Raw genomic sequence first — 23201 nt, 5'->3', positions numbered from 1 at the left:
AACTGCGACTTCGCGTTAATCCCGGATCAAGGGTGGATTGCAGTTGCGACCGGGCGGGTCAAGCGTGCGGTCTACCCGTCTATCAGCCTCTAGGGAGACGTTCGCAGTTCATGGATCAGCAGAACTATTTTACGAGGAGCGTATCCTCAAATGACATGGTCGGTCGGCTGAACTTTAGTTTGAGTATTCTAACTTAAGGCGCCGGCGCCGGCGGTCGCTCTGCTGTCTCCCGAAGTCAGGAAATGCATCTCACCGCTACCTACAACCCCGGGACTGTTCTTCGTTCTCGCAAAGCAAGGGTCCCAACCCCTTTACTGGACTTCCGGATTGTTGTCAGGACACTGCTTCGAAGTGCTAGCCAAGTTTCGTGCGATTTTTCTCCACTAGACGCCACCAGGACTCGATGAGGTGAGACGCATCTATTGATTCGTTGAATTAGACTTCAACATGTTTGACATATCGCAAACTTGGCAACGAAACTGAGAACCCAGGAGGAAGTCCGGCCACGGGGAGCCCGGAAGATCAACCCCCTGCTAGCAGTACTTTTGTCAACATACCTTCGTCACTTCTACGCAGGGATGAGGAGCCAGCAGTACTTTTGCTACGGTACTTTTGTCGCGCCGGCGTAGGGATGAGGCGCCAGCTTTTCGAATGTCCGGTCCCAAGTCACTAGACATCGTAAGCAGGGAATAATCCCCTGAGTGCCGACGTGTCACCTGGACGTCTCGTTCCCAAGCGCAGAGACAAGTGGGGTACCACCACTGCACCGGCTGTCCGGGAGACATAACCATGCGGTTAAGAGCACTACTCCGTATTGATCGGAGTGTTGAGCAGCAGAGCTGCGAGCCCTTCGGTGGCAGCGGCGGCAATCTTGTTTTCGATCCTGCCCCGTTTCACATATCAATGATATCTGCGGATCTAGATCCTTCGTTGACGCCTTAGCGCGCCTCGCTGCTGGCGCCTTTCCTGCTTTGGTAGTTGGTCTGAAGGTCTCGACTCTTCCTATCGCACCTAGACGACTGCTTTTGCTGTCGTTGCGACCGTCCGCCGGGTATCCACTCGTGCAACGCTCGCACGCTAGCCTATGACAGCTGACAGACGAGAGCTGACGGTGGGCATATTCCAGATTCTTTGCCCGTTCTGGCGAATGATGCGCGAAGGGGTTAGAGTTCTCCAAGACCGCCGTGTACTCACGGGTACTCGACCCCTTGCGAGTATTGAGTACCCGTAGCCCCACCAGAAAGCCCTCAAAGGCACGGCCCGCACTCCTCTCCTAACAGCGACAGCCGCATTGCTGTGGAACAGCCACCCACCCCCCGAATCCAGACAACCTTGAGGCCTGGTCCCTGGTCCTTGGTTATCTCCACGGCTCCGGATTCCCGCCGTAACTTTTTCGTTACGTGATTTACGCATGGGCACTGAAGGGCAGATTTTATCGACAAACCGACCGAGGCCTTCAAAGGTAGGTGAATCTCCAGGTGGAAACAGTACAGAGAACGTATCTGTTAACGTTCTTAATCAGTATGATATGTGCGCCGTAATCTACGAGGTTTTAGGTAAGGAATCGATCGAAAAGGTGGTGCAGATCGCAATGCCTGTCTGCAGGCCTGGAGTGCATTCAGCCTCCGACCGGATTCATTCCGCAACTACTCGATGAATATGCGTTCCAGACGGTCAGCTCGCCCTCATTGGGTACAGCACCGTACAGGCTATTGCCAGTGTGTGGAGTATCCGTCCGGAGACCGTTGCACGCCTCTGATAGGCTGCCCAGGTGAGAATTTCCCGCTGCTGCTGACAGGGCGGAACTCTTACCGGTACTCTGCAGTCAGTAACACTGCCTTGAGCCGTCTCGCATTATCCGCGACTCGTCCTGACTTTGATTCAGTACTCCTGTGACCGGTCACGAACCTGCGAGCATTATGTGACGTCATTTGTTGGATTCACACGCTAGGTACCTGCAACTCGCCCCCCGCTCCTTTCTCATGTCCTTGCAGCTCTATTGCGTTTTGGCTATGTTGTCTATTGTCCCCGTAGCTGCGATTCGGCTCGGTCGCATCAGGGTGCCTCAAGACTAATTTGACATCCCGCTAGGCTACGTAGACCAGGGCATCTCGAGATACTACCTAGGACATCACTACGAATGCTCGTTCATTTAAGCTTCGGCGCTCCGTGTAGGATGTCGGACATTTCAGCGAATTGATAACAGCCGTCTGCATGTCAGAGGGGCCGATATTGCACGCTTGCTTACCTACGGTCGAGGGATACGCCGTATTTCGTATATCCTTGTACGTGTCACGGAAACGATGATGGGAACCTGATCAGTCTGGGAGCTGACCGCCACCCAGTCGCTTCACCGCGTCGTTGTCGGGATGAGGGACGAGCCATCAAAATGTAGTGCTTACGCCTGCCCAGTGCCCACCGGGCGCTGGAACACCATCTGTTATTACTGGAAGCCAAAGCATCAGCCTCCCAACCGGAGTTCTTACGGTCGGCAACTGACAACCTCGTCGCACAATCATTCTCAGCTTGACCCTAATTGGTGCAGAGCGTACGTCCATTTTAACGCAACCATTTCACGGACGGGGTGAGTACTAAGTACGAAGGTACCCAGAGAGCGAACCTGGTTGGCTGAAACCCCACTTTAGCCCTAACTCATTGGATTCACAACCGACTGACCGAGTCCTAGGTATAATGCAATTCAGCGATCGAATGTCCAAAAGTATACAGAATTATGAGATTAAAGAAATAATTGACCTATCACGTGGAGAGCTTCTTTCTCGAGTCGATGGGCTCGGCTTTGCCCGGGCACACAAGGGTCAGGGCGACCTGGTGGATGCGGCAGTGCGGACGCTGTCCACGTCCACGGTTGTGAGCCTTGTGAGTCGTGAGCACATCGCCACACACACAACAGAAGTGAACTTGACGCTGCTTATTTATGTTGGAATGGAAACGAGACTGTATTCTCTGTCTCCGCACTTTGTGGTCGCTACCCATTGTTTTAGTTTCTCTCTTCATTTCAACGTAAGTGCGCCCAGGGGGAGAGTACGCGGTGCAAGCCGCGTTATATATATCTCCATAAATTTAATCAAATAAAACTCAAAAACAGGTGGCAGGGCTAGTGCTCAACTCAAGACAAGGGGATTATCTCCTTTATTGTGTGTTCATACACCCATCGTGTAGTGTGTTTGCGAGGAGAAATTAGCCTTACATGGTTATGTTTCCGACGGATTGCCCTTAGGTCCTATCCGCCTAGATAAGAAGTCTGGTGTTCAGATTTCGTCTGGAGGAGGGGGTTATCGCATCGCAGAAGGGAGGAATATTTCACGGTTGGGGAAGGTGCGACTGGGGAGGGACCTGCCACTCGGCCAGCCTGCTCGCCTTTCCTCAACTCTTCACATCCCATCATTGCATTCTTCCCGTCTTATCATCCTCTTTGCCTCATGTCGCTTGTTTCCAGACTTGCTAGTTGCGCTACCTTTATGATACCAGCTCCAAAAGCCTGTCTCGTGACCCTGGGGCTGCGATCGGCATCCCGGCAAGATCAACCCCTCGCAGGGTCTTTGACATACACGCAACACTATAGCGGATACTATCAACCAAGTCCTTTGATTATCAAGATTAATACACTATACAGCCATCCACCGCAATTGCACCGCGTCAGGATTCCTCATGGACAGCGCCAACTTGCTCACAGAATCCCGAGTCAGGGCGAGTAGCCTCTCCCGCAACAGCTCCGGGGAGTCCACGCCGTCCATCGGCAGGGGCTCGCACCTTCCATTTCGAAACAGCGTCGCCATCGTCGCGACAAACTCCACCTGCGACATTTTCACCCCGGGACAGATCCTCGGCCCGCCAGACCAGGGGAGGTACGTCCCCTTGTCAGGGGTAATCAGCTGGCCTGACTCGTCAATCCAGCGGCTGGGTCTGAACTCATTCGCGTCGTCGCCCCAGATCCTGCGGTCGAGGTGGATGCTGAGCTGGCATACGAAGATGTCCATCGGCGGGGTCAGGAAGTGAGTCTTCCCGGTCGCATCGGTGAGCTCTTGGGGTTCGAGGACAGCGCGTGTTGTGTGGAGGACAGGAGAAAAGAGGCGGAGGGTTTCGAGCTGGATATTGTGGTCAGGAACATGTTTACACGGACAGAGGTCGGACAGGGATCAAGAGCGCACCATCAAGGATAGGGTCCGTCGGCATTTGGGAAAGACCTCTTCATAATCCCACATCGATGGATTTTCAGGAAGGCTCTGCAGCTCCTCTCGAATCCATTCTTGCCACTCTGGATATGCCGCCAGAAAGCTCACCGAGTATCCCATGGTGTTTGCTGTGGTTTCGTACCCTGCCGTGGTGAAAATGAACAAACTCCCGCTGATTTCATCGTCCGATAGAGAGAACTGGCTCTGTCCGGATCGTCGGCCCTCGTCGGAGAGTTGCAGCAGCAGGCTGAGGAAGTTGCTGCGAGAACTGCCCGACTTGTCTGTGGCATTGCGTTCCCCGTTGAGCACCTCTTGCACATACTCTGGGGTTCGCTCCATATGGTACCCCAGTAACTGCAACCCACGAGACATGATGGGCAGCTTCATAAGCATTGTTGGAAGCAACGCCGCTTCGAGAAACATCTGGGTAATCAGTGAGAGCGTCTCAAAATAGGCGGCCTTGCCTGTCGTCGCTGCTCCAAGACGAGCCCGTAACTCGGGAGTCCAGTCCTCTTTCTGACTGAAGCCGGCCTGTCCGATCACGTTGATTGCCACGCTCTTCAGGCCGTCCAGTGTCTGATTCCCAGGGTGGTTGACTATGTACTTGAACATATCCTGGGATTGCAGTTTGCTTTCCGTCCACACGGTCCTGCTGATTCTCTCGTCCAGATTGGATGCGAACATTCGGCGATGGCGTTTCCTGTCCTATTAACACTATTCAGGGTTCATTCAAGAGACGGCCAACTCACCAATCATCACCATTCGCCTGCAGCAAGTCAGATTCCAGTACACGGAAACCACTTTAGCCGGGAAATTCACACAAAACACGTTGGAACCGAGAAATCCCATCACCCTGGCGGTAATGGGCGCTTGAGGGAAATCATTTCGTCTCTGGAGCATGCTGAGCGCGAGAGTCGGGTCCGCAATCCTGATCTCATCAGACTTGGTCTGCTCAACAGCCTCAATTTTCGTACCAGACGGAACACTCGTCGGGGGTGACAACGACAAAGACGTCCCCAAGCCGGTCATGATATTCTCGTTTGACGCGGAACTCCCATCCATGAGCGCAAACTTCGAGTCGGTCGAGTATCCAGTGGGGCAGGTATTTCTTGTATACAGGCTGCAGAGCCGGACCCAGGATCATCCACGGAATGCTTTTGGAGAAAATCGGCGAGATAAAGACTGGAAACCCGGTTCGCCGCGCATGGCTGTAGAAGCGCAGGAAAGTGAACAGCTTATAAATATAAAATGCGACCAGCAACGTGGCTGCCGCGGAGAGGAAGCTGATTGCCATCTCAGCACGGAGTTGGGAACAAAAGTTGGTCGGAAAGTTGGGTTGTTCGCAGACTTTATTTAACGGACAGCGCTGATTGACTCCGCTTGAGAACTAGTTCGCTGACCCTTCCTCAGCCGCAGGATCAGGACTAACTGGTTTCGACCATGGTCGCGGGGCCTAACATCGCTCCTGCTCACCTCAGCCTTTTCCAATGCGCTGGGGCTGAGCTACATTGGGGAGCTGGGTGGTTTTCCATTGGGTGCTGAGAAGGTACACCTTCTGGTCTGCAGCGGATAGAGCGGCATCGCTCCATAGCACCAAGTGGAGCTTAGCTTAACGGGTTGGGTGCAAGAGAACAAATCCTTCATCCAAGAATCGGGGAATTAAACTTGATCTAAACGTTCATGCCTCTCGCAATACGACAGACATCACTACAGTCACCGAACGGCCGCCGATCCTCGTACTGTAGACCCACAAGCTGACCTCGGGAACGAAGCCGTTTCCACCTCAATGGCACGGCCCAGCTCGTCAGCCGCGCTCCTGCAAGGGGTAGCGGATGCTGCCCGCATGTAGCAGTACCCTGGTAGCGGCGGGTGAACAAAGTCCTTAGCAGTAGGTGAGAAACGCGTTATTTCCTTATTGATGCTATAAGGACCCCAATATTCGTAAGACTTGAAGCACATTGGCAGAGAACTGGTAATTTGGCATTGAACGGTTTTAACTAGTAGAAGGAAGAAAGATATGATTACAAGAAACTTTAATATATAAGGATGAAGCTCAAGGGTACCTACAAAGGGTGTGCGAATGTTGGTGTTAAGCCAACGATTGCGGTTTTTGAGAGAATGGATAGGCGAGTGAAGTCTACTCTGATTTGAATGCAGACCGTTCAAGTTGGGACAAGGCCTATCCAACTTCACTGAGCATAAGCCGGAAGTGCGTGGGGGAAGGGCCGGCATCCCAGGCGATGTTTGCGGGGTAGGACGACCTTCTTTCTAAATTTCAGCAGTTGTCAGCAATGGGAAAAGAGAGTCCCGCGGGTGGGAGTGTGGATGGATTGGCTCAACCCCAATTACCAAGCACTGAGGGCATAGGCGTAGGTGAGAAGAAGCAGGGCATACACAACCTCTGATCGTGCAGATTGCATTGGCTTTCTGTTCATCTGACCACCAACATTAGTACCAGTGGCTCTGATTGAGCAGGGTTCCTTCCAAGGTTCGTGAACAGACTGCCGGTTATCAGTGGTGGAAAGCAGTTTACACATGGTGAGCGGAACAGCGGTCAGGAATCTGTGTGGTTGTAGAAGGCTGTACTCGGAGCCTATTGACATGGATGCTTGTTAAGCCTGCCTATAATCCCTGATCTGTTACGGGTTATGTGGAGAACGGGGCGCCGGCTTCCTAGCTGTTGAAATATCGACCGAGCATATGAGAGGGTATATCCTACTTCCTCGCCGACCGTCGATAATTGCTCCTTTTCCCCCGCGCCTAGAGGAATTGCGTCGAATGAAAGCGCATGGGCGATGGCAGACGAGCCGACCCGAGAGTTTGGCTTTCAGCTTTGCTGCAGGCTGAGAGCTCAATGCACGCAATACAAGATGGCCGCCAGCTGGTCCCGTTTGATTGGCCTTCCACCCACCACAACATTGTCCATGACAATGGCCACCGCTTCTTGAATAGCGATCGTGGGGGTGGGGGCCGAGCGACTCCACCAGTCATGTATGCCATCTCGCTGCCAGCTCACACTATTTCCGCAGTCAGCCTCTTACACGAGTCAGGAAATGATAGGATGATCTTTGCTCACATCCTGGTTCGTGTCATTCGCACCGCAGTTCAACCTCCAATCTCGTGCCCTTGATCATGGTTCCTTTGGCAATCTCAGACCGCAAAATCAAGAAATTACGCTGAACGAGACTGGCTTGCTCCTACCAGGCACTGTCTTGTGACAGGCGGCCTTTATCCGTTCAGCGATTTCCAATGGCGTGCGTTGTGAGAAGAAGGCTTAGTATATATATGGCGGCGTTTCTCCCACTGTTTCCGGCCACAGCCAATCTCTCAGTAGTTTCACCTAGGCAACCGACTTGATCAAGAGAATTTCAATCGAGATTATAGAGTTGGACAGCGACAATGAGCGTCCATGGTGTTGACACGTTTTCGGTCGCGTCGTTCATACGGTCGTATCAGCAGGGCACTCATTTCTCGAAGTATAGTGCTCGGAAGGTCGCAGACGCATGCGGCGAGGCTCTCAGGGAAGCAAAAATACTCCACGAGATAAAGTACACCACTTCATCTAGCGCGAGACTAGAAGGGGAGCTCACAGTTCGCGAGACTCTCCGAGGTAAGCCTTATACACAAAAGGGCGAGATCGAGGCGGATGTCGTCTTGGCCAGCGTGTTCGTTCAAGTATATCTGCCTCAGGAGAGAGATGGCGTCAGTCAAATCATTGGCGAAAATTTCGAGATACACCATCGGTCTACAAGGACAGGAGACGGGATTGGTATCGCGCCCGAGCAAACCAACCTGTCCACGGAGTACTATTGGGTGTCGTTGAAAGAGGAAAACGTGTGGCCGCCGAGGCTTGTTGAGATTCAGGTTGTAATCGACGAAGGCGACAGGTATTTCGAGGACCAGAATGACCTGGAAAGATTTCTCGCTAAATGGGCGGTTCTCAAAGGCATAGAGGTGAACCGTGGGAATGTCCAGCCCCTTTGGGAGTTATTGGACGTTGTGAATTTTCGGCAAGTTAGGGGCTTAAGAGATTTTCTCGCGGACCTCAATCTGTCAGTAGCGCCCGAGAGCGACTACATGCGGAGGGCGCGTGAGTTCCAGCCTGGGCTCGAACTCAGCCTTGCCATGTACGTGGCCGATTCAGTCATGCGGTCGCCGAGGGGGAGAGAGCGAATTCAGGGAACGATGGTATTTTTGGAGAAGACGTCAGAGGCAGAGAGGCAGAGACTTCAGATCAAAATTCTAAGGGATTCGTTCATTTGGCTGGTTCGCTTTGGTTCGTGGGGGGGAGGCGCGACCGACATGCTTTTCGACGGGCTAGACAAGGCGCTTCAAACCCGGCAGCTGAAGAGGATTGTCTGGCTGAATAAACCATGCACGAGAAGCTTCGTTGATGGACGAAGTGAAATTCTCACCCATCAAGAAGTCCAGGACCTCGACCACTTGTGGCTTTTGTTTGCACAGCATAACCGGGCGCCCGCGCAGTACGTCTTCAACCTCGCAAGGCTGGGGATCAAGGGCCACCGTGCGCCCTCTTGGCCGGAGTTTTCGACAGCGATCGCGGACTTGCACATTATTCCGCGCCTCTTTTAACAGGATATGGGAAGGAGGATAAGAGCGGGGAGAATTATTGTCGGAGTGTTCTTGTCAACGTGAAAGTGGTCCTACCTGGGCGGGAAAAGTCAAAAGCGAGGCAGAAGGCGAGAAAGAGACTTCATAGGCGCAGTACTATTGTTACAAAGCCACATTAGTGTCTAGAGTGACGACATTGGCCAATTTTATCGCAATTGATGAAAATTATTTTCCGCTGAATCGCGTCGAAGTCAGTTCAGTTCTCTCTTACCGGTCCAAACTGACTGTATGATACCGTCGAACTGGGTGACGAGTAAGAGATGGATGCATAGTTATCTGGTGGACTGTCCGTTATTGCCATCACTTCCCAAGAAGTGAGTGTGGGCAAATCCATATGCAGGGCGGCTAGCCTCGCCTGCTTGATGCGTGCTCCAATTGAATGACATGGGACGGTACGACAAGGGCCACTATGTTTTCAGAATTACTAGTCTCTGCAGTTTTTCTCAGATTCGATCTGGAGGCCAGGACCGCGTGACTCCGTTGCCAACTCAGGGCGAGCTCGCTCCGTTGCGGGGAATATGGAGCAAGGACACGGAGAAGGAAGAGAATCACGTTGCAAGTGGGAGGCTGACGGCTGGAGAGCTGCAGTGGGTACTCGACTCGCGATTGGTCCTTGCAGACAAAGAAGATGCCAATTTGATTCTATGACTCCCATCCAGCCACAAGTGGAGACCCGCGAAGGAACAGGAGTACTTGGTTGGTCGGGGAACAGGTCGATTTTCCGTCACGAAGTACCAGTACCTAACGTTTTGGTACTTTGTGTATGCCGAACACCTGGTGGCGTACCGCTCAGAGTAAAAGTTATTCGTGTCTCTGTGCCTGTTCTGTGACTTCCTCTGTCTGCTCATGGCCTGCCTTCAGGCGCTACGCTATGCCGAATTGCCAGTGTAGGATTCTGTATGAGTGCATCTGTTAACTCGAGCAATAGTGGGCAAGAGAACCTGTTTCTCCATCCAAGGTCCACGGGGCCACTCCACGGAAGGACCGAACTCTTACCAATCCACTAGACAGCTGAGCAAGCAATAAGCTTAATCGTGATTATCAACAACCTGATTGGGTACTCATGACACGGTCCCCAGCTCGACAATTCAATGCTTGTCTCCTTTGATGACCAAATCCAAAAGGAGAAAAGTACGGTGGATGGATTAAGATGGAGCGCACTTGAGAATGTCAATACATCACTCCTCCGGCTAGGTCTCCCTCTCTATCTTTCACTTATAAAGGGGCTCTGTCCCCCGGATTTTGACCGGGTACTCAGGTACTCACAACCTCGACAGGTACCCAAGCTCAAGACTCAATCGACTCACTAGCAATGTCCCCAACAGCAACTGCAAGTCCGGAGGCAGACCAGCCGGTCGCGACCGCCGAGATAGACGCCCCTATCCCGCTCCCCGACATACCGCTCGCCGTTCTCAAAGAGCACATAGGCGAGCAACTCCCTTCCTCTGTGTCACATTGCTCTTCCGGTAGATAGCTATGCCGGTGCTAACTTCCCACAGAGCGACTAGGCGGGTTTGACGCCCCGGCGATGATGCGCACGATCCACGCCGCCAGGGGCGGGGAAGGCGCTGTACACAGGCCATGCCTCTTGGTGATTAACGCGATTATCTGTCGACTTCAGCGGAATCTCGATCAGCATGACTTCGAGGGAGTCCGGCTTGAGCGCGTGCTTTTGGAGTTTCTAGAATATGTCTTTGAATGGAAGTGGACCTGTTTAGAAGATGCTTGGAACGCTTATTTGCACGAGTGAGTTTCGGACCGCTAGGTACAGAAGGCGTGAATCCGCTGACTTTTTCATGCCCAGCGAACTTCAACTGAGCGAGGTTCAGCAATATCTTGGGATTGCGCGGGGCATCAGGTAGACCTCGGGAGCGATACTTGATAAGTCGAGATGGGCGACTCAAAGTACTTCTGGTTTCTGGACTTACAAATCTTATCATGGGCATCGCTACTACTTTGTACAATCACTGCGTAGTTAAAATCCTGAGACACGCATTTTGTGAATGGTTTGTGGTAGCGTCTTCTCTAGGAAGGATCCTGAACTGTCCCCAAGATCATTATGTGCAGTGGCCATCTATCTATCATTTCTTTCTAGGCTCAACCCTAAAACAAACTTGCTCAGATAGAAGGTGAAGAAGATTTTTTGCGTTGGATCTCACAGCGTAGCCAATAATAAACTACAAAGTAGGTCCTGCTCGGTTGAAAATCAAGATCAGGGGTACATCGGTGCCCACCAGGCATCTCGCGCACCTAATCATTTCCAGGGGCATGGACTGACCGCAAATATTCTCAGAGCTCCTGTAGCACAGAAGTTGACTGGGGGCCACCAGTCGCCTAGAAATCCGGACATCTTCTGCAGACCCAGTCGGAACATGCTGCATGACGCAGTACACAATCCTTCATCCACTTTTCTTTGTTCCCTGCTGAGCTGAGGCATCATCGTGTGACGCAAAGATCCCCATGTGTTCCGCTACATATGGAAAAGGGTCCTAGAACCACGAGGAAGGTCGTATGCGACCTTCCATTGCATCTAGATGCCTATGTAGGTATGGTGCGCTTGAAAAATAAATATGCCTTGCGAGATCAGACGGGCAGCCAAGCCATCTTGCAGTAGCAATACAGGCGCTAGCCTCGCCATCTTGGCTGCTGGCGTTCAGCCTCGAATTACCGGGCCCCGGCCATGTCTACATCCGGCCATTCCTGGATCAGCAACGCCGGGAAGACCCGCCATTCAGCAGCTACTACCATATCCCGTAACAGGTTACTTGTATTAATAGCTCGTGACTCTAGGCTCTGACCGTCTGTGATAGGCTGTCAGTTCCTCGCTTGCTGCCTTGTCTGGCGCCAAGGGACTCTCACCGCTGCATCGGATTGCAGTGGACTGTCCTTACCTCTTTGACAAACTTTCTTTTTGCAGACCTTCGATTACTCTTCGGTCGGCGGGAGGGGCGAGGATGATTGGAAGTGATCAACGCGTCATCGTGCTCCCTTCGTCTCTTCAACGTTTTGCAGCTCTCTCCTCACGCTAGCACTTCTATCCAGTGGCTGTGCCCGAGACTCTGTCTGAATTCTGACTTTTTCCACGGCCGCATGCACGACTTGATATCCTAGTAACGCCTCCGTCGGTTTCTCAGCACTCCTATTCAACAGAGCAGGGCGCTTTAGTAGCTCTGCAATTGTCGACTTAAGGTCTCAACGCTACGCGAGACAACGTAAGACAGATCACACACTTAGCAACGGCCATATGCACGTCAGTCCGACCGCTAGTCGTTCCCTTGTTCTGGGTACTCGTGCTTTGGACGGAAGAAAGCGCCTGCTGAAAGCGAATTGATTCTTTTTGCCACATTATTGTTGAGTGTTTCACCTTGTTAGTCATTTTACTACCTAGGACAAAAGTACCTACAGCCTGCATCTTCCCAGACGCAGGAACAGCTTGACTTACTGGAGCGATCCTGGACCACTGCAGGGCCAGCCTGCACCTCAAGCCGGAGCCTGATAGGTCGGGGAACTTGCGGTCGCAGATCCGATGAACGCCCTCGACGACTCTCATCAACCTTGATGTCTAAAGATCTAGCCCAACCCTCTAACTGGTAGATTAAGCTGCTGTAGTTTGTTTGCACCCGGTCGCCAACTTGTCATCCGCGTCATTGTTGGCTTACCTCCACATGGATTCTGGCACCTGATCTCTTGACAAAGCACAAAGCGGTAGGTAAAAGAGCATGCCCGAAGGCAAGAAATTCTGATTTCGACGGCTGATCATAATATCTCCTGTCTGATGCTTGCATGTTGATCCATTAAGGTTGAAAGGACTTGAATTATCCAGACCGACTCAGCGCCTCTTCGGCTTCGCTTTGACGCGGTCTGACTGCCGCAGCAACATCCTCTTCAGCCGCTAAAAACAAGCCGCTACATAATACTGTAAGCCTTACTACCTATTCTATTGCTTGGTCTGTCTTGGCCGCAATCTTCGCGACGTTCTTTGCTTTTTCAAGCTGGGGAATCCCGTCATCCCCCGTCCGCGGGCCCCTCCAGGGACGCCTCTGGTTGGCTGGGGTCCACCTTAGCCCTAACTCAGCAAGGCCACGGTCAAGTTCATGGTATAGCGGCTAATAAAGTGTCCGAAAGCGTATTAAAGTTCTCAGAGAAATAAGAAATTATGTCCTATCGCGCGTCGACTTTTTCTCTCGAGTCGATGAGCCTGGTTTTGCCCGGGCGCGCAGATGATTAGGGCGTACGGGGCGGATGCCGCAGCAACGGCGGATGCCACGGTTACCACCAGTAGCCTGGTAGGCAGACTCCAATATACGCGATGGATGTCAGCCTTCATCTTTCTCTTTGCTAGGAATTACAAAGAAAGGCCAACATTTAGGCCGTGGGCGGTAGCCGCGAGCTCAGCTCGGGCTTTTGCGACAGTACGCAACAGATCTCCAACGTCACGGGTGTCTGTTGCTGATGGTAAATAATATACATCTGCATCGCCATTGCCAATGGGTATAACATGTAGCGGGTAACGCGACAACACCAGAGGGCTGGACATGAAGACTATTTTATCTACTGGATCTGCCTCTCCTGTCTGTATAGTGTCCTTGTAAAAAAAAGCAGCATTTTGGCCACTGTGTCGCTGAAAAGATCAAAAAGAAAAACATACAACAGCTGGGATTCGCATGTGGTCACCCACCATACTACTAACCAGCCGGCGTGTGGCTTAAGTACGGCTGAGCGGACGGGAAGCCCTGTTCTCCACACCCTGTGGTCGTATGTGCTTGATCTTCAGTAACAAAAATTGATAAGGATAAAAACATAAACAAAACATTGTCAACCTGCCTCCGAACGTCATCCTATATCTACCTGTTGTCCATCCAGGCCAAGTCGACAGACGGTCCGGCAAGTATCAGTACTTTTACGCCATCTGACATTGCTAGCAAGCCACTTTCGGCCTATCGAGACGTTTATTAGCTCAGAGGTACTTCCCACCCGGTGGCTGATTCAATACGGACTGCTGTCTTGCAGAGGATAAGGATGTGATGAGTATAGTAATGTTCGAATTATCGTGCTGACTCCACAACGGCCTTCGGACGAAGCAGAATGCGGCGCGGGGCCGAATGAAAAGCGAAGACCGAGCCCGAGACCGAAGACGCCATTGACGACCCCTACTAGGGATTGATTTACAATACCCTGTTGTACCGGCATATGCTAGAGTACCAACATTCTTACCCCGCACTCTGTAGAGAGCCTCGGGACTCTCATTGCTGTCTTGCTATCATCAAAACATGGCATTAGTGAGTGCACCCTCCTGGTACGGGGAACGATAACCAAAGACAGCGTCGATCTTGTACCAGAATTGGTCGGAGGCGAGTTCGCTTCAACATTTGAAGGGCTAAAAATCCGACAATGGATTCGTGCGGGGCCCCGAGGGGTCTCAACGGGCGATGCTGCTCTGCAAAGAAGCCTAACCAAAGCGGCCGGGGCAAACAGTAGCGCCGGATGTCCGCCTAACTCCGTCCGTTAATGCGAGGCTTATTTCAATCAATATTATCAAGAGTATACTTCAATCGTGCTCTGCTTCCCCAACTTTCCAAGCTCGCATGGACATTACTCTACTATACAGATTCTCTGGTTTCTAGCTCTATTAGCAATGGTCTACATTCCTCCCCTCAAACCCCTCGGCTGTATCACCACCGTGGACGACAAAGATCCTCGTTATATTGCTCGAATAAACGAGGAGATCCCGCTTTCTGATGGAGGGCGCATCCGCGCGAATGTCTTCTTTCCACGGTCCGGGGGTCCGAGGTGGCCAGTTCTCATGACGGCTACGCCGTACGGCAAGGATGTGTACGTCTTGCCAAAACATAGCCCGCTCCTACCGTCAGACACCATATCTAACCGGGTATTAGTCCATATGCAAGATGTAGCGCCTACAAAAAATCTGCAGAGCTCATACCCCAGGAGCACCATTGTGATCACCTTGCTTGGGAAGCTCCGTCCCCTGCTTATTGGTGTCCTAGAGGTTACGCAGTGGTAATATGCGATCAGCGAGGGACGGGTAATTCTCCAGGGCACCTGAGGCTTTTCAGCACCCAGAATTTCGATGGTCAGCCTTCTCTAAGTTGTTTTTGAGCTGGGTTGACCCACTTCCAATAGACTATGCGACCGCTATCACTTGGGCAGCTGATCAGGAGTGGTCAACTGGGAAGGTTGGCTTGACAGGAATCTCCTATCTAGCACTTAACCAGGTAAATAAACATCAAGCCCGTCTTGAAAAAAGTTCATTGGATCTAAACTGGTGGCGATGTAGTGGCCTACTGCCGCACGACAACCCCGCGGCTTGGCCTGTATTGTCCCCTGGGAAGGCATGGCAGATTGGTACCGTGATGCTTCGCGCCATGGCGGCATATTCTGCGACGGTGTATGGCCCCCGTTCTACTATTCTTTGCCCATTGAGTGGCACTCACACTTTGAACAGTTCGCCCGGTCTTGGTTCTCCAAGCAAATAAAACCCATCCAGTACGGCAGTCGGGACAGAGAAGCAGGTGGATTCGGTCCCGACTCGACCGAAGGAACGTTTTCAGATGAAATCCTGGCGGAAAACATCGACGTACCTGGGGATTCTATCCGAGGGAATGAGTTTATCGGCGACCAGTATTATGCTGATAAAATGGTGCACGAGGATTACTCGCGGATACAGGTGCCTCTACTCAGCGTTGGCAATTGGGTCAGTGCTTCTCCTCTCACAATCTATTCACCCCAATCCTAGTCGACAGCCGGGTTGAAGTATGCTTGCGGTCTAACTTGTATTTGATAGGGTGGTCTTAATCTACATCTACGCGGTAACGTGCTAGGTTACATGCGCGCCGGGTCTCAGGAGAAATTCGTCCGCATCCATACCGGCCGCCACGACCTGCCGTACTACGCCGAACCCTACATCTCCACCCAGCGCTCGTTCTACGACTGCTACCTCAAGGATGATGATTATGCTGGATGGCGATCTGGCCAGCAGGCTCCGGTGGCTTTCGCGGTTCGACGCGGCACACATTCCCCGAATTCCTTCGAGGCTGAGTTGAAGCATGAATGGCGCAATGAACAAGAGTGGCCAATCGCACGCACCCGCTATGAGAAGCGGTTCCTTGCCGCAGAGGGTCTGTTAGATGCAGCTCGTCCGAACACAGAGACCATGGTGTCTTTCAAGGGTTTTGAGTTGGTGCACCCCCAACCCGCTTCTCTATTCTTTCTCGCCCACTGTCGAGTTGGCTAAAATTGACGGACAGCGGCAATGGAGTATCCTTCCACACTCTTCTCGCCGAAACCGAATACGAGATCTGCGGCCACATCACCCTACGCCTCTCCGTGTCCCTGACCAACCGCTCCAACCGGGACTGCCCGGCCGAAATCGATATCTTTGCAGCATTGCGCAAGATCAGCCAGGACGGCGAGGAAAGCACCTATACATCCAGCACCGGCGACCCCACGGCAGTAACCTTTGGCTGGATTCGCGCATCCCACCGGACCCTAACGACGACGCCTTACCCCGGTTACACTAAACCCCTGCCGTTTCCGACCCTTAGCCATCTGCGCCGCGACGCAAAGGAAGTCATCGAAGGGGAGATCTATGACTTGCAGTGCGAGCTCTGGCCAACGAATGTTGTTGTGCAGAAGGGGGAGCGCCTTGTTTTGGAGGTGGCGCCTAAGGATCCCCGCGGGACGTCGTTTTTCACGTGCGCGGATTCGATTGATAGGTGAGTACCATTTGTTTCTTGATGCTGTTCATTTCAAAATGGTGGTGATGGTATGCTGACCTGGATGCAAATGTCCACAGGAACGAAAGAAAGCATGGGGGAACTGTTTCGATCCACATTGGTGCTCAGTTTGAGAATTACGTGGTGCTACCGATTGTTTAGGAGCATTGCAGAGCAGGTAGATAGCTCTAACGTACACGAAAACATCCTAGTGATTATAAATCAAAATTTGTTGACCAAACGACAGACTTTACCTGCAATATGAGCGCAATGAACGATGAGGGACAGAATATGCCGTACCGAGTGGTAGCACTTGGGACCATCCGCACCTTGGGAAAATGATATAAAAATGAATGATTGGGACTCGACGAAACGCCGTCTATCGACTCCATAGCTGGAGAATAGCAGATAGAAGATAGAACCTGAAAGGCAAGGTTCTTCTTGAGCAAGAAAATGGTGGACGTGTTGGACCAATCCCCCAGGTCTCGCTTAATCATTCCCTTCCTAAGGACTCACTGTAGCAGTCTTGGACTTCCGCACCCGCCTCGAACAGTCATCGTTAACACCAGAGAGCTTTCCGGGAATTTCCATGTATATAATTACTGCAGCTAGTATGTACACGAACCTAAAGATTCATGGGGGGAAGAATAAGACTACCCGGAGCCTCCAGCTCCACTTCCACGCGCCCCTCCTGGAGCCTACATAGGAAAGCGCTGCCCGCCTGGCGTACGTAGAGCACTGCAGATGAAGCATTCTGGAAAACAACTATTAGCACAGGCAAAGTCAGTAACGGCATCTGAGCCCTCGGCAGTGACTAGCTATGATACCTATCACCTACCGTGCCTCCTGTTGATGAAGTCGGTCCTCTTAATTTCGAATAAATTCCTAAGTTCTAGCTTCTTATTCTACCCTGTTCTCTGGGGTCATGTGGTGAACACTCCAAAAGCGTCTAGGTAGGCTCATCAAGCCCCATGTAATTTGACTGGATACCGCTACCGCCCTCTTAACGTACCATAGGTACCTAGGTTGCCGGTAGTAATCTACATTCACCTATCAGGCGCACCGCGAGCAGACCCTCGAGTACGTGGCATATAGCACCCAGTAGGCCTGGATAGTAGGCCCAGGTGGAAAGAATAATTCACATCGCAGTGACTGCCAGGCCATTAAAGGCTAGAGTAGAGACTTGGAGTACTGCGGCCCGGTGACAGCAACAAGTGACCGGAGACCACTTCACCAACAGCAGTGCAGGTCGTCTGTCACCTGGTGACGATAGAGACGAACTAGGTTGCTGAGACCTGCGCAAGGTTAATTATGCGGCCAACGAGGCACCTGTTAGGGTCTGACATAGCTCGGGCCCAGCATCTAGATACTGTATCAGCTTCCATTAAGCTTATTCTTGATGAGATACTGGACGTATGCCGCCTTTGGAGACCCCGAGACCCTTTGTGAACTATAAAAAAAGCGAAGAAGCTTGGAGGCAGTGACCGGCTATCTGGTTTTCCCATGGAAGGTTCCTACGTCACCGATTGTACGTCAGCTGGTAACTTGCAGATGGCAGAGGAGCACATGTGAACCGCCGAGTTTAGGGTTCCGGAGAGCAATTCCCATCCACGCACCACTTGGTACTCAATCATCACCTAGCAGCTATAGCTTTTATAGTGACTCATTCCTTCATCGTGTCGGCGTAGAAATCCGGGTATCAATTGCTCCTCGAACTCCAGCTCGAATCGTCTTCTCCCCATCTTTCTCATCCATCTTCAATCATCACAGCACCACGGGTTATTAAGCTTATTGCAGCACAAAGACCCAAATTATCAGCTAGAAGAACCTTCATATACAAACAGCCATGACTACCATGCTTCTTAACCCGCTAATCGCGCCCATTTTCCCCACCGAAATCACGTACGCATCACCACTCATTCAACCCCCCCAAGATCCAACTCCCGTTGCTACACAGCACCACCGAGCTGCTCGGTCCAGGCGAACGTATGGCTCGTCTAGCGACTCCGCACCTACCAGGCAAAATGGATTCATAGAGACCGATTTAAGAGCAGGTGGGCCGATGCTCTGCGAGTCGCCGTGCGAGACGCTCCATAAGTTTCTGCGGGAGCCACAATATTATAATCTTCAGCCAACGCAGACCTATGCGCTTATGACGGAGCTGCGAGACATCTGTCAACGCGAGGACGTCTACCCAAGCGACATGCAGTTCTGCGGTCGCCGCTCGGTATACGAGCCGCACCGCGCTCCAGAACTCACATTGCTGATCGTAGCAAGCCGCAGCGATGTATCAAGAGTCGGGACCATGTGGCTGACGTTGGCGCGGAAACTCTTCCACCTCATCCGCGGCAAAAATCTCACCGACAAATTGGTTTCGGTCGAGATAGTCGATGAGCGCTTCGCGCGGCCTCCGTTGATTCACCCTTGTCAGCCGCACGACACCATCTTTCCTATATGGCAGCGAGTTGCCCTTGAGATTTTCAATACCATTGATACTACTGGTGTATTCACAATCGGATGTTTTCGCATCGGCAGCCATAGAGACCGCCGGCACTGCCCCTCGACCGTGCTCCTGGGTGTCGATCGCTCCGCTACGCGCGACTGGAAGCAGGTAAGGGAGCAGGTGGTGGCTGTCCTCGAGATCCACGAGCTTACCGACGTCGCGGTCACGATCCACAAGGACAACCACATCACCGGTGGTAGTGACTTCGAGGATAGTGGAGTCACACCTCGTGACTGCCGAATCAATCCAAATCTCGGATCCAGCATCAGTCCGGCCAGCATAAAGGATGCCAACGGAACACTGGGCGGGTGGGTCGAAATACAAAACCCGAAAACTGGGACTTGGCTGCCCTTCGCCATCACTTGTTCACACTGCTGTCTCCCCAGCGAGAGCAGTCTGTCCCCAAAAGACCTGCAACGTGAGTTCAGCACCTTTCCACGACAATCCTTGATAAACGCCGAGGCTAACACAACTTTAGTGGTCCAAAAATGGAAGCAGGAGGGTGTTAAACCGGCCGAAGAGGATAACAAGACCCGGCTCCTGCCGGTAAATTCCCCGAGTCATTGGGATATCGAGGCCGGAAAAAGAAGCCTGAAAGCCAGCATCGACCAAGACGAGTCGAATCATGTATACCGGCAAGTTCAGCAGCTGCGATCCCAGGACGAGTTTGTTCTACCTTACCTTGAAAAGCGGTGGGAGATTATAGCCACGTCCCTAGCCAAGTCGAGGAAAGAGCTCAACCATATCAGAGCATTCGTCCAAAGTCCTGGGATAAAGCTTGGGACAGTGTTGGCAGCATCTGGCCTTCGAGAGGCACCCTCCGCGGACAAGCTCCGGGAATTCTCAATCCGGGATTGGGCCTTGATAATGCCTGGTAATAGTCGAGCCCCAGGAGATAACACGTTAACGGTAGGTGGTGCTCTGGTCAATTCTCAAGAGTTTGTCGCTAATATACTCTGTTAGATCCCTCCCGGTGGCCCAAATCTCACCCGGCTCACCGACTTTGCCATGGAGCTCCCGGAGGATAACCAGCCACTCTACAAGACTGGCAGGGCAACGGGATATACCGCGGGGGAATACGGTAATCTCCGCACGTGCAGAATAGCCACTCGTATTGTAAACGGAGAGCGAGTGTCATTCCCCACATGGGAGCACGTCATTGTACGCCCAGGTAGAGTGGTGGTCAAGGCGGGCGACGCTGGATCCCTGATATTCGATCGCACTGGTGCCGTCATGGGAATGCTATTTGGAGGAGCTGGTACCAATGAGATTGGGTACTTCACGGCAGCGCGTGACCTCCTCGAAGACATCAAGCGCATTACTGGTGTCCATGGAATCCGTCTGTACCGCGCCAGTACCTAGACTAGTTTTTTATCTTTATTTAGTCGCGTTTTTTCCCCAGCTTCTGTATATAAGTGAACCAATCGAACCAGCACGGGCAGAGCAAATACCGCCGCTTAAAACGTAGGTACCTGGTACTTTCCCGCGTAGAGAGATTGTTTCCTTGGCAAAGCACGACAGACCCGGTGCCCGTCGCCCAAATGTCCTCCTCGCTTTCACTTCAATCGGTTTTCCATTTCCCGCCGATAATGCGCTGCCTTGATGGCCACCGACTCCAGGAATGGACGGGTTATGCGCGACTATTCGACGACGTAGGCGAGACGTGTGGAATAGCGGGACGGGACTGAAGCAGGGCAGATGCTAATGGCGTCGATGTCAGCACTTTGGTTCCTACCCTATTCTTCTTGGCAAAGTAAGCTATTAGCATCATGGATAGAAAACAAACCAGATTGATCAACCCGTGAATAGCAACGTGCGTCTGATGAAGGGGTTGCTGAGTACATCACCCTCCAGCTAGAAGCAAGCCCAGGGTAGGCAGACAGGAACACCCCCAGGCCAGGCGTGCCTTGTGTGCACTGTTCCAGCCCGTCGAAAACTGAAAAGGAAGCAATGGAGAGGCACATGCACAGAGCCGGAATGGTTTCGAGCTGCACTGCTGGCGGAGGAAGGAGCAACCCTACCGACCTCCATAGCGGACGGAAAAGCGCTTGAGCCTGAGCCGTCCATCTAGCGCAGCGCTGCTTCTGATTTTGTTCAAAAGATATGTCGCGGGCTTTGATGTATCATGTTCTAATTTGCTAGGCCGTAGACTGGACGATGACTACCTACCCTAGGTGGGGGTTGCCCGGATAGGGCTCGGTGTGCCGGTCTGGTTAGGAAAAGCGACCCTGACTAGTGCTGGAGGATTGTTGAGAACACGAGCTACCCCCAGTCTGTCTGTCCGCTTGAGAGTCAGCATAAGCTGCACTATTTACCCTGCAAAATATGATAATTATGGATTGGGCAACGTGCGTCTGGTAGCTCTTGTCAGCTGGCTGCCAGCGGTGCCTCAACTGAGGAAGCGAACGTTCGGTAGGCTGGGGCAAGCAATTCTCGTTGTTGCCTCTCTCCTTGAATTTTGATTGTTCATCCCAAGGCAGCTCAGGCCTCCATGGGCAGGAGTGCTCACTTAGGAGCTGACCTCGATGATTGCATGTGATCTAGAGGTAACAATTCTCACTATTATCAACGTCTCTCTCTAACTCTAACTATCATCCATAGACTCCAAACAAACTCCAAAATCAACTCTAAAACCCCTCCAACACCGCATCCGTCCAATCCCACAGTCTAACAGCCAACCCATCATCCCCCGCCATCTTATCCAACCCCCCCAAAACACCCACAGGCTCATAAAACGCCCCATTCTCAACCCCCGCTTTAGGACTCGTCGCCGCCCAAAGCTGATTCTTTATCCCCTCCGCCGGCGTCACCATATTATGGAAGCTCGTCGCCCAGACAAACGCCTGCCGCGCCTTGCTCAGGTTCTCCACCAGCCCTGTATTCACGACACCGGGGTGCACGCTGACAGAGGTGATGTCGGGGTACCGGCGCGACAGCTCGCGCGCGTACAGCAGGTTGGCGAGCTTGCTTTGCCCGTAGCGCACCCACGAGCCCATGAAACCTTCTTGTGTGGTTTTGAGTGTGTCGAAGGAAATCCCGTCGCAGGGGTGAAATTTAAAGCCGAGCGATGTGACGAGGATGATTCGGACGTCGCTACCACCGCTCAGTGTTACTGTATGCTGCATTACGGACAGCAGCTTTTGAATCAGCAGCGCGTGGCCGAGATGGTTCGTCCCGAACTGCACCTCGTATCCGTCCGCCGTGAGACCGGGGTCCGTGGCCATGATGCCAGCGCTGCAGAGGAGGATATCGAGGCGGGTCTCCTTTGCGCGGAACTCGTCTGCTGCGCGTCGAACGGATTCCAGGGAGGCGAGGTCGCAGGTTATGAAAGAGACGCGGGTCTTGCTGCCGGACGCGGCGACTTCTTGGATGAGGGTGTCGGCAGATTTGGCGTTGCGGCCTGTGATGTAGATGTGGGCTGGTGAGTGTTTGGCGAGCTCGCGGACGGAGTTTGCGCCGAGGCCGGCCGTTCCTACAAAATCAAGGAGTTAGGAAATGGTCTAATACTAGATGATGCGGATGGAAAGTAGACTTACCTCCTGTGACGAGAATGACTTTTCCAGATAGATCTGGGATGTCGTTTGCAGGGTCGAATGAGTTGGCAGGCATCTTGGAATGGGGAGCTCTGGTAATGTATAGAAGAGAGATAAGGAGAGAGAGGTTGTAGCAAGAAGAGGAATGCAGAAAGACGATGATTCTGCTCCTGAAAAGATGGAAATCGGGCAGTATAAGAGCAAGACGGAGGAGCGGAGCCCCAAACACAAGCCACAAGCTGGCGGGGCTCAGGCTTCGCCTGATTGGCCGTGTCGTCTTCATCGCACCGTGATTGGTCGTCGTAGTAGAGCCGCGCTTGACCATTCCGAGCGAGGAACCTAGATCCATGACTCGACAGGCAGCCCTTTTAAACGAAGAGTTCGAAGCTCAACTCTATGTTTTCCTTTCAGCTTGAGAGTCGTAATGGTGTTTGGAAATCTGGCCAGGGCCAAAGGTGCATGTTCAACTTCCCGTCCCGTCGGGATCGCAGTGTTGGCGCCAAGACCAGCTGGCCTGTCCGACATGGCTTTCCGCACCAATACGAGTTGGCGGCGTTGGCGGATGGGTTGCTTACTGAAAATAATAAGTACTAGGTGTCTTGTTTAT

General features: G+C 52.4%; 5 protein-coding genes across 5 annotated transcripts; 3 read left to right on the top strand and 2 right to left on the bottom strand.

Annotated features, from left to right (window-relative positions):
- Positions 1 to 3626: 3626 nt before the first annotated feature.
- On the bottom strand, positions 3627 to 5487 carry BDW74DRAFT_174077 (cytochrome P450; the record flags this gene model as incomplete). Its single annotated transcript, XM_073727947.1, has 5 exons — positions 3627 to 4106; positions 4170 to 4893; positions 4943 to 4959; positions 5013 to 5121; positions 5168 to 5487. 5 exons carry the CDS (start codon positions 5485 to 5487, stop codon positions 3627 to 3629), a joined length of 1650 nt encoding a protein of 549 aa, XP_073587572.1.
- A 1971-nt stretch (positions 5488 to 7458) lies between these two features.
- On the top strand, positions 7459 to 8957 carry BDW74DRAFT_73625 (uncharacterized protein). The gene has a single exon (XM_073733584.1). The coding sequence runs from the start codon at positions 7593 to 7595 to the stop codon at positions 8784 to 8786; it is 1194 nt and encodes a 397-aa protein (XP_073587571.1). The 5' UTR covers positions 7459 to 7592; the 3' UTR covers positions 8787 to 8957.
- Positions 8958 to 14460: 5503 nt separating this feature from the next.
- BDW74DRAFT_187347 (uncharacterized protein) lies at positions 14461 to 16562 on the top strand (the record flags this gene model as incomplete). The annotated part of the gene is made up of 7 exons (XM_073731465.1): positions 14461 to 14657; positions 14720 to 14916; positions 14967 to 15058; positions 15121 to 15231; positions 15289 to 15537; positions 15628 to 16001; positions 16091 to 16562. The coding sequence occupies 7 exons, from the start codon at positions 14461 to 14463 to the stop codon at positions 16560 to 16562; spliced, it is 1692 nt and encodes a 563-aa protein (XP_073587570.1).
- Positions 16563 to 18404: 1842 nt separating this feature from the next.
- BDW74DRAFT_165573 (uncharacterized protein) lies at positions 18405 to 20423 on the top strand (the record flags this gene model as incomplete). Its single annotated transcript, XM_073726435.1, has 3 exons — positions 18405 to 19479; positions 19540 to 19970; positions 20025 to 20423. 3 exons carry the CDS (start codon positions 18405 to 18407, stop codon positions 20421 to 20423), a joined length of 1905 nt encoding a protein of 634 aa, XP_073587569.1.
- Positions 20424 to 21688: 1265 nt separating this feature from the next.
- Positions 21689 to 22712, bottom strand: BDW74DRAFT_187345 (oxidoreductase, short-chain dehydrogenase/reductase family; the record flags this gene model as incomplete). The annotated part of the gene is made up of 2 exons (XM_073731464.1): positions 22598 to 22712; positions 21689 to 22533 (listed from the first exon to the last, which is right to left on the bottom strand). Exons 1-2 carry the CDS (start codon positions 22668 to 22670, stop codon positions 21689 to 21691), a joined length of 918 nt encoding a protein of 305 aa, XP_073587568.1. The 5' UTR covers positions 22671 to 22712.
- Positions 22713 to 23201: the final 489 nt, after the last annotated feature.

This window comes from Aspergillus multicolor (assembly GCF_047715735.1).
Source record: "Aspergillus multicolor strain CBS 133.54 unplaced genomic scaffold BDW74scaffold_3, whole genome shotgun sequence".
NCBI lineage: Eukaryota > Fungi > Ascomycota > Eurotiomycetes > Eurotiales > Aspergillaceae > Aspergillus > Aspergillus multicolor.
Note: the sequence above shows the minus strand (reverse complement) of the source record. Positions and strands in the feature narration are given on the sequence as shown.

Coding starts and splice junctions, on each gene's coding strand:
- BDW74DRAFT_73625 (XM_073733584.1), top strand. CDS start 7,593: ATGAGCGTCCATGGTGTTGACACGTTTTCGGTCGCGTCGTTCATACGG.